Raw genomic sequence first — 11,934 nt, 5'->3', positions numbered from 1 at the left:
TAGGGGCCACAACAGATTACATAGCAAGCCTGGCTATTCATAATCTCATACACATCCCAGTTTGTAGTCCTAACACCGTTCAACCCATGACACAGCTTAGAAGGGCTGAGGTTTGCACACAAAAAAACAGTCTGACTGCTCCCATCCACAAAGTCACTGCTAACAGCAAAGCAATGATTATGATCAAACAAGAAGAAAGGGGTCTAGAAGAGGCAGGCCTGGTTGGGCTGTTGAAGACAGCCGTCACATTAGTCAGAAAGAGCAACTGTCTGCAGGTAGAGGTGGAATCCTGCAGACCAATTAATGATTACGTGTGAAAACGCTGCCTGTCTGAAGACACAGGCTGGTAAAATGTGACTTTGATAAGCTAATCAAGAACAAATATATGTTTCATATATGTGAAACTCTTAAATCTCCACCGTGTCTGTTAAGCGTGTTTTACAGTAACCGCAGCCCAGCTGGCGCGCGCAAATGTGACGTCATGGAATCGCCGTAACCATTTATACCCGCGCTGGTGGTCACGACACTAGTTGCAGTCTTCTCCTGAACAGAGGTGGCGCTAATGAGGAAAGGCTACCGACTTTGCTCTTTCTACGGACTAGAAGAAGAAGAAAAAGGTAAACAACGGCAGAACTGGCAGCAGCATTGACGTCAATGCTTCGATTTGATTCGATGACCTACTTCGTCAGATCAAGCCTTTCATTCACCATAAAAGAACTCATCTTAACCCAGTAAGTTTACAAGAGAGACTTGCAGTCACTCTGAGAGTCCTGGCATCCGGTTGCCCAGGAGCTCGTTCATGCTTCCTGTTTCCGCTTTGTCGCGTGCCTCTGCTTGCGCGCTATAAATCCGGGCGCGCACGGCAAGATCTACGTCATTTTGACGTCACGATGGCGCGCACCAGCTTGGCTGCGGCTACTGTAAAACACGCATAACTCTGCTTCCCAACTGACAGAACTGAACAATCTCATCTTTAGGGCATGTGTATGAACAGTGGAAGTTATTGGAGTTCAAGAAGCTGAAGAAGTTCTTTGGTTGTTCAAAGGCGAAGACCTGAGGCCAGAGAGGGTTGGAAGTAGGCTGCAACTACATTTATTTTCATTATTGATTAATCAATGATATGTAGTTTTATATGATGAAAAAGCAAGCAAGGCAAGATGCATCTGAGAGAACAGACCCCCATCACAACTCAAACTCATCAGTTTGTGATTGTATAAATGCCTGGCTCTCTAACTGCAGGTGTGTGAGCACAGTGTGTGTGTGTGTGTGTGTGTGTGTGTGTGTGTGTGTGTTATATTAAGTGCACTATGTGCAAACAAACAGCACAGTCTGTTTGGTTTCTGCAGAAAGTAGGAACTCAAGCTGTGATGTGATGTCTTAAATCTGATCAAATGAGCTAGCCAGTCAGTCAGTGACAGAGTTAGCTCTCTCTGACAACATCAGTGTGGGTCAGTCCCTCCTCAAGGACAGTATTGTGTTGTTATTGTTGTGGATCTCATCAAACACCTCAGCAACTCTCCTCAGTCACCTCCAATATCTGATTGCTCCTTATTTTCAGCCACTTGACCATGTCTAAATTAAACAAAGTCTGACCCTGTGTAGCTGTAGGTGTCAAGTCTATAAACCATGTGTGCGTGACAAAGAGTCATCACCTGCAATTTACCCAATTCAGATTTACAGGAATATTTTATATTACTCAGATTCATTTCATCTACCCGTAATGTTAAGAAGCCAACCATGTTGCCTGTGTTACTATAGATCATGTATAACAGTGGGTGTATTCCCTTAGGTACGTTACTCTTGTACTCTGTTGTCAGACAACTACCGGATGCCATTTATATAAAACATAATACATTTTCATATAACATCAACATTAATATTTGGCTCGTGGCCTTCCATCTAGATACATTTTTGGCCCTTCATATGAAAGAATTTGGGCACCTCTGATCTATACTTATTACTTATGATTATATGGATAAATACTCTCTCTGTATTGCGCATCTATCTGATATAGATAAGAACCCTTTTACAGATAAAATAACCGAATGTGAATGTCTCTTTTCTGCTAATCCTGTGATTACCTGACTAATCAAGGTACTTTGTTACATTGATGCAAAACTAACAGAGGTATTAAAACAATAGCTACCTCGGCATACACAGTATGACAAAATCTCTTGAATTATATATTTCTATTGTCTCACAGTATACATTGTCATATTGCCCACCACTGACTGCAAGTGTATACATTTCTTTGTTTAATCCTATATCTTATTGCTACTGAGATATCCAACAACTAGATCACATCTACAATGTTTCTCCATACACTGAAGCCCTATGCCTGACCTCGAAATGGCTTAACATTGAGCAAACAAAATACTATAGCAATTGTTTACTTAAACAATGAAAGAATGAAAATCATGAATGAACAAATCCAATAAAAGTACCCTACCTGAAGTTTAAGTTTAGGGAAATGTATGTAGTCTGCCATAATATCAATTTTATTGGAGTCAATGCAACACTCCTCTAATACTTTTATCTTGAAGCTGCATAAAACAGACACAACCTCCCTCAATGCACCAATGGCTAAACAAATAGTGAAACCCCTCTATAAGGTCATTCAGTACACTATTTAAAGTTTCAGTCAACAAATAAGTGAATTTGGTTTTCCTCTTGCCACTGTCAGTACACAAGAAAGAAGTGCTCTATTAATCAGAGTAAAGGTTCAGAGCTTACAACTAGTCATGCTTTCTGCAAATCAAATGAGAAACTTGTCAGCAGAGCTTTTTCTTTAATTCCTGTAGTCAGTTGTTTAGCTGGACATCATTTGTTTTCTTCAGCAACCCCATCACCCCAAGCTTTCCCAGACCAATAGGTTTAACAAGACACAAAAAACACAAAAATTAGATCTTTCGAGGTATCAGGACAAATACATCTGGCCTGTTTGTGACACCAGACTGAGCTACCTACGATCATGTTGAATACCCTAAAATTGCTGTGTAATTCCACTCTTTTCCTGTATTGTAGAAGTAAGCTCGGACTTAAAGAGGGTCAGGCCAGTAATAAGATAACGCCACAACATCTCAACGACAGGCAAAACAATGACAGAAATCAATTGTTCTGGTTTGCCAAAGCATAAAGCCTTCAGGACATCTCCACTTGTGTAGCAAGACATAGAGCGACAGATGGCTGGCATCCAAGTGTGTACTACCAAGGTGAAGTGTACCTGTATATGTATGTATGTATGTATGTATGTATGTATGTATGTGTTGTATTATTACTACTAAAATCTCTGCACACAGTCGCCCGTGTCATGACACTGTTGTCTTTTCCACTTTCACTTTAACGCAGCACACCTTTGCACTGGACCTGATGGATTCCTTGATCTTATGTGACAAGAAGAGGTGGCAGTTTCACAGAAGCAGCGGGCTGGCAGCACTCCCTAGCACGCATGCATGTAAGTTAAGGGCAGCTAAAGACACACAAGCAGATTGGTTAACGGTCAATGATTACCAAACTAGTCTGTCGTTACCCAAACATCAATGTCAAGAGTTTTGAGGTGTTCCCCAGCAAAATGAATATACGTTTGGTAGTAACGGTGTTGCATGCACATGAAGTTAGCCCCAAGAGACGACGTTTATTAAAGGCAATTTCGAAAACACATCTGTCTTTAAACAAGACCTAGGCTACGGACAATGAGGAAATGGTGGTGTTAGACAAAAGAAATCTCCGAGTTAACACACAAGATGTTGGTTCACCCACCGCTAGCAAACCCATCCCTCCTTTGTTGTGAGAAACCTCCTTTAAGGAATGTTCCCCTCACTTACAAGAAAACACCCGACATGAGGGGCGAGTACGAACCTTTCGAAAAGTATCCTGACGGCGAAAATTCCCAAAGCCAGCGGCAAGGCAGTGAACAAGTGTCCAGCTTTGGGGTACTCCACCCCGGGAGCTGGGTCTGCCAGATCCGCCCAGGTTACGTTGTGTGGGAGCCAAAACCTCTCGTTCCAGAACCAGGCTGAAAGAGCAGCCATGTTTAACAGTGTCCCAGTCCCCGGACCGTTAGATTAAAATAGTTTAATATCCGGAAGAAAAGGATGCGTGAAACTTGATGAAAGCCTCTCCTGCCCCTGGGCCACTTGTGGTGATGACTTGCCTCACACTCTTCTTCTTCGCACCAGTGTGATGGAAACCAGAGACTTCCCGGTTTACCTTTTCAAAATAAGATGCAACGGTCAACATTATTTGATTTTAACATGATTTTGTGACAGTCCTTTTACCAAAAATATAAAACAAATTCTTTTATGACGTTAACTATTTACGCGAAATTACTTCAGTTGGCATATATAATACATTTTCAATACCGTTTTGTTCAGTAAGGGATTTTACAATATTGTTTTTTGTTACTTATCACAGCTGACGACTGTGTCGGACTTGAGTTGCGACTTGATTTGGGCTCGAAAACGCGATTCATGGGACTGTAGTATGGATGCATAATAAGAACGTGAAGGCAAATGCTGGACTTGACCTATTTTTTTTAAAGACAAAAAGGCTAAATGCCGTGCTCCGACTTTCAGCTGGACATAATGAACAGCTGTTTCCAGAAAAATACGTAACTGACAGACCGGAAAGACGTGCAGGTTTTGACTTGCAAGTCAAAGCAAGTATCAAAGACTTGTGACTTGACTTGGGCAACGTTCAGCCCAGGACAAAACATTGCAACATGTTATTTTTAAACTGAAACGGGGGTGCGTGGAACACAGTTTACAGATACTGCTGATTGGGTAGGCCTATCGCCTGTGACCCATAGACTGTTACACAGTCATAAACGAGAGACACACCCACCAAATACCTCAAAGCCGTAGCACACATAGACAGAAGGTCGCACACCGTTTCACACCGTTGTGAGGAAAGATGTCGTTTAACCAGGAAGCCGTTTGGACGTGCCCTTGGACTTGCGCCCGCTTGGTTTTGCGCCAAAAGTCTCAAAACCAGCTCTTCTTCATATGTTCTCATGCATTTAGTTTTTTCAATTTTGAAGGTAAAATAACCCAGCTTCCTGTATGTTATGGCTATCACCGCCCTGCTTGACAAAGTTGGCTACCGCCCTGCTGGGAGGGCTGGAATTGAGGAAGTAAGGCGAGAGCTATGGCGAGACCCCCCCCCCCTCCCTCAGGACCAGGGGGTATCCACCCCTGATGTTCCTGTTAGAGGCAGACTGTTGTCAGATACTTTAATATTTAAGTTATTATACCTTTGTTATAACTTGGGAGATTTTACAACTTCCGCTCAGTAATCCGATTGATAAATTATCTCTAAAGGTATCGTATCAAAGGTAGATAGCCTACAACTGACTGGAGTTGTGATTGATGTGATGGCACACCCAAGTGGTCAATGGATGTATTAGCCTACGACCAACATCTTGATCTATATGTATAGGGTATTTTGTTTCTGTAAGGGCTCATTGCACCTCACTGAAAACCATTATAAATAGGCCAACTTATAATTGTTCATTTAAAATATGCAAACTTTAAAATGGAGCTAAAAGTGGCTGAAAAATGAGTTATGATTTTTGATGGTATCACAATGGCACAATATTTCGAAAAGGGGCAGGGATGGGGCAGCTGCAGTGCTGTCTGCTGTCTAATTATAGATGGACATTTACCCCTTTGGAGCATGTTATTATTAGAAATATCATAGGCCAGTTGACTCAATAACTATCCAAGGGGTTTCAGCAAGGGAATCCAATTTTAAACAAGTGGCAAATGATGTGACTTAATGGTCTACACATAACTGAGCAACAGAGCTGGTAAAAAAAAAAAAAAAAAAACATTTGTGGGATCAAAGAGCATACATGGAGAGGAGTTTTGCTTGAGTGTTTTAACAATTAGAATACCGACAAAGCAGGGAATTAGTAATACCCATAGACCACTTCAAGGACAAAGGAAATAGGTTACCACGTGTCTTTCATGCTGCCTTTGGCTGAAACTCTGATTCACAGTGACTTACAGGGACTTAGCATTGATGCCATATTCTGGCATATAGTGACGGACAGATGGCCGTTAATGAACACACATTGGTTTCTTGCATTTTTCACATCTTCAGAGATATTTCTGAATGAATCAACAATAAAAAACATAAACTGGTCAACCAAGTGGGTTGAAAAACACAAGGAAAGATTGTTGATTATGAAGGCATTCCTAATCACACTGAATAATCAGTGTGCCACACAATCCAAACTGAACTACACAGCTATAATATATGAGAACTGATCCAGGATGTGTGCTTACAGAAAGGTTGAAGTAGGTCTAGAAAATGGTAAAGGTGAAGAGTTTAGAGTGGCAGTCTGACTGAGCTCAGGTCAGATTACAGCGAGGCTGCTGCAGAGTGTGTATATGAGTGAATCCTGCAGGAAGACACCAGCAAAGTAAAAAGAACATAAACACAGGCACAAAATCAACACGTTCAATTATTTATTCCAAAATAAATAGTCCAGAAGAAAAACAACACAATGGGAGTGGTAACTGTTATGTGTTCAGTGAAAAGGTCATTAAGGCACTTTTTTAAAAAGATTATTTTTTGGGCTTTTCTGCCTTTAATTGATAGGACAGCTGTAGACAGGAAAGGGGGAGAGAGGGGGGACGACATGCAGCAAAGGGCCGCGGGTTGGAATCAAACCCGGGCCACTGTGTTAAGGACTGAGCCTTGGTACATGGGGTGCACGCTCAACCAAATGAGCTACCAGGGTTTCCCGTTAGACACTTTTAACTACGAAATGATGTATTATTTCACAACATTCAGGTCAGAGTTTAAGTATTTTGTGGGGCAGAGTAATTAAGAATTCTTACAACTTTTAAGACTTGGAAGATTAATGCAATAATTTGCGACATGTATGTTTCTAATGAGTTAAAAAGAAGTTAGTGTTTTCTGTCAGTAATGTAATAGAAGCAGGTCAACACAGCAGCTCAGGTAAAGCAGGCAACGCTGCTCAATTTCTTTTTATCATTTCTGTTTGAGACTCAAACATGACAGTAGTCAGGATTAGGCACAGGCTTCACCTATAATCACCTGGGTTAAACAGTAGTTCTAGTGTAAAAGTCTAGTCTCTCCCAACTTCCACCCATTCATCAGTCTGTAACCCTTCACAGGTGCTCTGGGTGGTTCTGCAAACACTTGATGAACTCTGTGACTGTGTGGCCTTCGAAGCAGATCTGGTGAACGGCAGTGAAAAGAGGAAACCTGGAAAGGCAAAAGAATGATTTAAAAATGATAGAAATTATTAAAGGAATAGTTCGATATTTTGGGAACTAAGCTTATTCGCTTCCTTGCTGACAGTTAGATGAGAAGATTGGTGCCACTGTCATGTGTGCAGAGGCAAATTTTGTTACATTTGGACAGAACAAGGCTAGCTGTTTCCTCCTGCTTTCAGTCTTTGCTCTAAGCTATGCTAACCGGCTGCTACCTGTAGCTTCATATTTACCGTACAAACATGAGAGTGGCACCAATGTATTTCCCAAAATGTTGATGTAAATTTTTCCATAACATGATGTGAATACAATCTAATTTTATTTTCGAAAGATACCATATTCTAAGACATATATCAGTAATTCTAGAAATGATAAATGTCCAAACAAGCCATCTGGTGATCAATATTCTCGTAATAATATAAGACAAACTTACTTTTCCGCCATGTTTTTTTGTTTCAAGACTTGGTGGACCTCGAATGCAGTCGCTGGACCTTGAAGCTTCTGGCCGTTGAGCAGCTCATTCTCTAACTGCTCAATGGTCTAAAACACAGAGATGTTTGGGGTTGTTTTAGTGTTTGATGTTACATTATCATGCTTTTCATTAAAAAAAAAGGGACTGACTATCAAAAAGAAACACAGAGGGAGACTAAATCTGTTCCTCGTACTTTGCCTGTTTTGGCGAAAGCCTCCCCGATCTTGCGGTTGCGTCCACCGTAGCAGGTTGTGATGAGGTCAGCAATGCCGCAGCTCTCCAGGAAGGTAGCGGGGGAGACTGGGCCGCTTGTGCAAAAGACCCTGGCGAAGGCGATCATCTCCATCAGGCCCAGACGAATCACTGCTGCCTTGGTGTTGTCGCCAAATCCCAGGCCATCACAGAAACCCGCTCCCACTGCTACGATGTTCTGCAGCAATAATAAAAAGCAGATCCTGCTGTTATTGTGTTGCACTTTTTACATGTTGGGGTCAGTATTAAGGTATATGAGGAATCTACTGCTTTGGATGAGAAAGCAGTGCCTCAAAATAGATCATTTGCATATATTTTTGACAAATAGTCAGCAAAATATGTTAGATTTGTCTCCTTACTGCTTTTGATGTATACACACATCCTGTGATTAAAAACACAATATAATTATTAGTGATTAGTTTGTAACATTCACAATTTGAGCTTTTTGGATCAATACTGCACCTTTAAGACGAGCAGATGTATCTCTTTAACAGGATATTTTAAAGTTCTCACTGAAAAGGTTTTAAGTAGACCAACCTTTTAAAAAACAATGTCTGAATGATTACAGATGTTTCTGCAAATGGTGAATATGAAGATAAACATCAGTAGATGTCAATGACAAATATTAAACTACAAATGCATTGTCTTGTAAATGAACTTCTTTTGACCATACAGTATTTTTCACCATCACTACTTTGACGTATTTCTAAGAAGCACAGACATGACATTGAAATTTCTGATGCTGTGCTCAGAGGGTGGTGAAAATAAAAAAAGTTGTTGATTTGTTTTGATGGAGGAGAAAAGCCAACCTTGAGCGCCCCGCAGATCTCCACAACATCCGACTCCTCCACCACAGCCACGCGGAAGTTGGTGGTCTGCATGAGCTCCTTCAGCATGGGCCCGCAGGCCTTGTCTTTGCACCCTGTGTCCAAACATAACAAATACATCATCACCAGTTTCCATAATGCAGCACTTAAGAAATGTATACTGTATAAAAAATAAATATGCATATTTTGTGGACCCCAGGAAGAATAGCTACTGCTTCGGCCACAGCTAATGCCGATCCTAATAAATGTAATGAAATATTTTAAACTAGACAGAACAATTAACACTGTATTGTTCTGCCAAAACCTTTAAAAATAAAGTTTTGTGTTAAATAGAGAAATTGTAATTTTGTCCCCTAATTGTAGGCATCAACATACCAATGGTTGTTTCACAGAACTTCTCCTCAGCGACCTCGTTGGCGATGTTTGCTCCCATGAGGACCGTCATGGTGATGCCCAGCTTCCCTCGGATGACCTCTGAGATCAGCTTCAGACCCTCTGGACCCGCATCCACACCCTGGAGCAGACAGATCACCACAAAATCAACACATGGAAATCCCTGTGCATCATTACTTCCCCATTCTTTAGTGCATTGTCAAATTCCTAAACCAATGCATTGACTATATGAATACATAATGTTTCGATAAGAAAAAATGTTACCTTGATGAGAGACATTCCTAAAGCATCCTTCTTGATGTGGTCTTTAATGGTGTCGCATACTCTCACAATGAACTGGTGAGGCACCACGAAGATCAGGATGTCGGCTCCTTTCACAGACTCAGCCAAGTCTGGAACTGCCAACTGATAAGGAAGAGAGAGAAAATATGGTGAAACTTCAATCGTATGGCAGCACCAAACAGTCATCAAAGTTTAATGAATTGTGTTTTCATGCTTACCACATTGGAGGGCAGCTTGTGGCCAGGCAGATATTTCACATTTTCATGATCCTGGTTGATGATTTCTGTGAGTTTACGGCCGTTCACCGTCTCTTCGAACACCCACATGTTCACTGTGGTGTCAAACTTGTCATACTTGGCTGCGTTGGCACCCACAATCTTGGCAATGGCAGAGCCCCTGTTGACATGGAGACACGCAATGAGCATCCTGGCGTGGCGACAGCGGCTGGTTGAATTTATTGTATCCCAAAAAATGTTTTAAATGCCCCCTTTTTTCTGTGATATGTAAATTATACATGGATTAAAAATCAATTTCATGTGTAAGGAGTTTCTCAGTTGCAGTGAAGATTTGAAGAAAACCGTGTCATATATCTAGTCTGGAGTTAGACAGGTTATATTGATTCTCTGATGTTCCTCTGGCTGATATCGATTTTTTTTTAATTTATTTGCGTATTTTACATAAGAAAATGTTCTTTGCATCAACTATTGCTGATATTAAGGTGGTTGTACATTGACCACTGTGTGTAAAAAACACACACATTTTCCCCTTTTAAATATATAAAGGTTGATTTTAAATATTTCATGGTTCATTTGTTATAGTTGGTTATTGATTTAAAGACAGTGGTGTTTCTCCTAATAGTGAACAAAATTCAAAAAGGCCTGTGACACTTGACCTTTGTGGTGAAGACATTTAGTGTCTAGTTAGTTGAGTTGAATAGTTTTTCAGATGCTTTTCCAGACAAGAATAACACTATAGGTGAAAAAAAAATGAATACCAGAAGACCATTATTTTGGCATGAGGAGAGTCTCATTTAAAGACAACAGGCTATTGAATGTCTACATAACATGGGCTAAGAGCTGTGAGGAATCCAAATAATATGACATATGTTTATAAAACTCAATGAAAAGTTAAGGATTAAACTACCCACATGTATATAACTTAGTTTAAATGATTTCTCTCAACCAGTAACAGCATTGACATGCTTACATATTAATGCAGCAATACTTATTATACAATACATTGTTATACACACTGCACAACATTATGAGTATTTTTACTTAACACTTACTTAGTTACATGTTGCTAATAATATTACTGCCTTACTTTTTTATAGGTACAATTTTGAATGCAGGTCTCTCACTAGTACATTGTGGCATTGCTACTTTAAGATCTTTAGTATGAATACTTGTTCCTCCACTGACTGACCTAAATGTCATGCAGGCTGAGGGATATCAACACCACATGGCAGCTGACTCAGCACAAATATTGGTGAATAATAAAAAGCAGGAGTTGCTTTTTTAATAAAGATTTCTGGGGTGTTGAAGCATCAAAGGTCTTCAGACAGCCAGTGCCAGAAGACCTCCACGCTGCAAAGCAAAATCCACTCTGCCGTTTATTAACTTTATAAATTATTTATCTGCTGTTAACAAAGGCTAAAGTGTTTCTCACAGGTTTGCCAACTTTTAGAAAACATTCAGACACACACACACACACACACACACACACACACACACACACACATAAGCCTTCCAATGAGTGTGAAATCTAATCCAAAGAACATAAATACCGATATGATATGGTGACAATAAGCTTATAGCGCAACACTGACAGACTTCTCTATTTAAACACTAAACTGAAAGACATCCAAAAGTGCATTAAAATGGATTCAAACACTTCACACTTCACTTACCAGTTACCAGAGCCGATCACACAGACTTTCTTTGGTGCTGCCATGGTGTGTTTGACCTTCCAGACGGAGCTGCAGCTGGTGGAGACGGACTGAAACCGGGACAGTGTATTTATACCGGGCCCACAGCTGAGACTCAGGCACACCCTCTCCTGCTGGTTGGGCTGCTCTGTCGTCTCTCAGGGACTGACTTTCTCTCTTTATCTCACACACAGAAGCAACGGGATAGTAGCCTGTTTAATTGAGTGGTGAATGAAATACTTTTTACGTATTACGTTTTTCAAACTTGAATCACTGAGGAAGTATGATGATTCTACACGAAGTTAATTTGGTAACTTGCCCCTCAGATTTATCTCATGACCCTTATGAGGGGTCTGACCCTGAAGTTGGGAAACTTTGGACTAAACTACTTAACTATATAAATATAAAAGCTCGTCCACCTTCAGCAGTTACAACTGTAAAATGCTGTTTATGCACTGATGCATCAGTATTAATAATCTAATAATGTTATAGAAGCTGACTCTCAGGAGACGTTTTTGCGTAAAAAGTTTTTTTTTT

At 40.5% G+C, this 11,934-nt stretch overlaps 2 protein-coding genes across 2 annotated transcripts in view; both read right to left on the bottom strand.

Moving 5' to 3' along the window:
• Positions 1-4,202, bottom strand: part of cers5 (ceramide synthase 5) — a 21,279-nt gene extending 17,077 nt beyond the window's left edge. Inside the window, exon 1 of the mRNA XM_078249008.1 lies at positions 3,859-4,202. Within this exon, the coding sequence (XP_078105134.1) occupies positions 3,859-4,031 (173 nt within the window). The 5' untranslated portion in view covers positions 4,032-4,202. The remainder of the gene's footprint in view (positions 1-3,858) is intronic.
• Positions 4,203-6,457: 2,255 nt separating this feature from the next.
• Positions 6,458-11,488, bottom strand: gpd1b (glycerol-3-phosphate dehydrogenase 1b). The gene is made up of 8 exons (XM_078249004.1): positions 11,380-11,488; positions 9,689-9,866; positions 9,453-9,593; positions 9,171-9,309; positions 8,778-8,890; positions 7,910-8,146; positions 7,678-7,784; positions 6,458-7,236 (listed from the first exon to the last, which is right to left on the bottom strand). The coding sequence occupies exons 1-8, from the start codon at positions 11,421-11,423 to the stop codon at positions 7,140-7,142; spliced, it is 1,056 nt and encodes a 351-aa protein (XP_078105130.1). The 5' UTR covers positions 11,424-11,488; the 3' UTR covers positions 6,458-7,139.
• Between the last annotated feature and the right edge of the window lie 446 nt (positions 11,489-11,934).

The sequence above is a fragment of the Sander vitreus genome, chromosome 4, assembly GCF_031162955.1.
Source record: "Sander vitreus isolate 19-12246 chromosome 4, sanVit1, whole genome shotgun sequence".
NCBI lineage: Eukaryota > Metazoa > Chordata > Actinopteri > Perciformes > Percidae > Sander > Sander vitreus.
The sequence above is the reverse complement of the archived record's forward strand: the minus strand, read 5'-3'. Positions and strand labels throughout refer to the sequence as shown.

Coding starts and splice junctions, on each gene's coding strand:
- gpd1b (XM_078249004.1), bottom strand. CDS start 11,423: ATGGCAGCACCAAAGAAAGTCTGTGTGATCGGCTCTGGTAACTG. Junction 8,147..8,777: donor AGATCTGCGGGGCGCTCAAG/GTTGGCTTTTCT, acceptor TTATTGCTGCAG/AACATCGTAGCAGTGGGAGC. Junction 7,237..7,677: donor CAAAAAAACATGGCGGAAAA/GTAAGTTTGTCT, acceptor TTGCCTTTCCAG/GTTTCCTCTTTTCACTGCCG.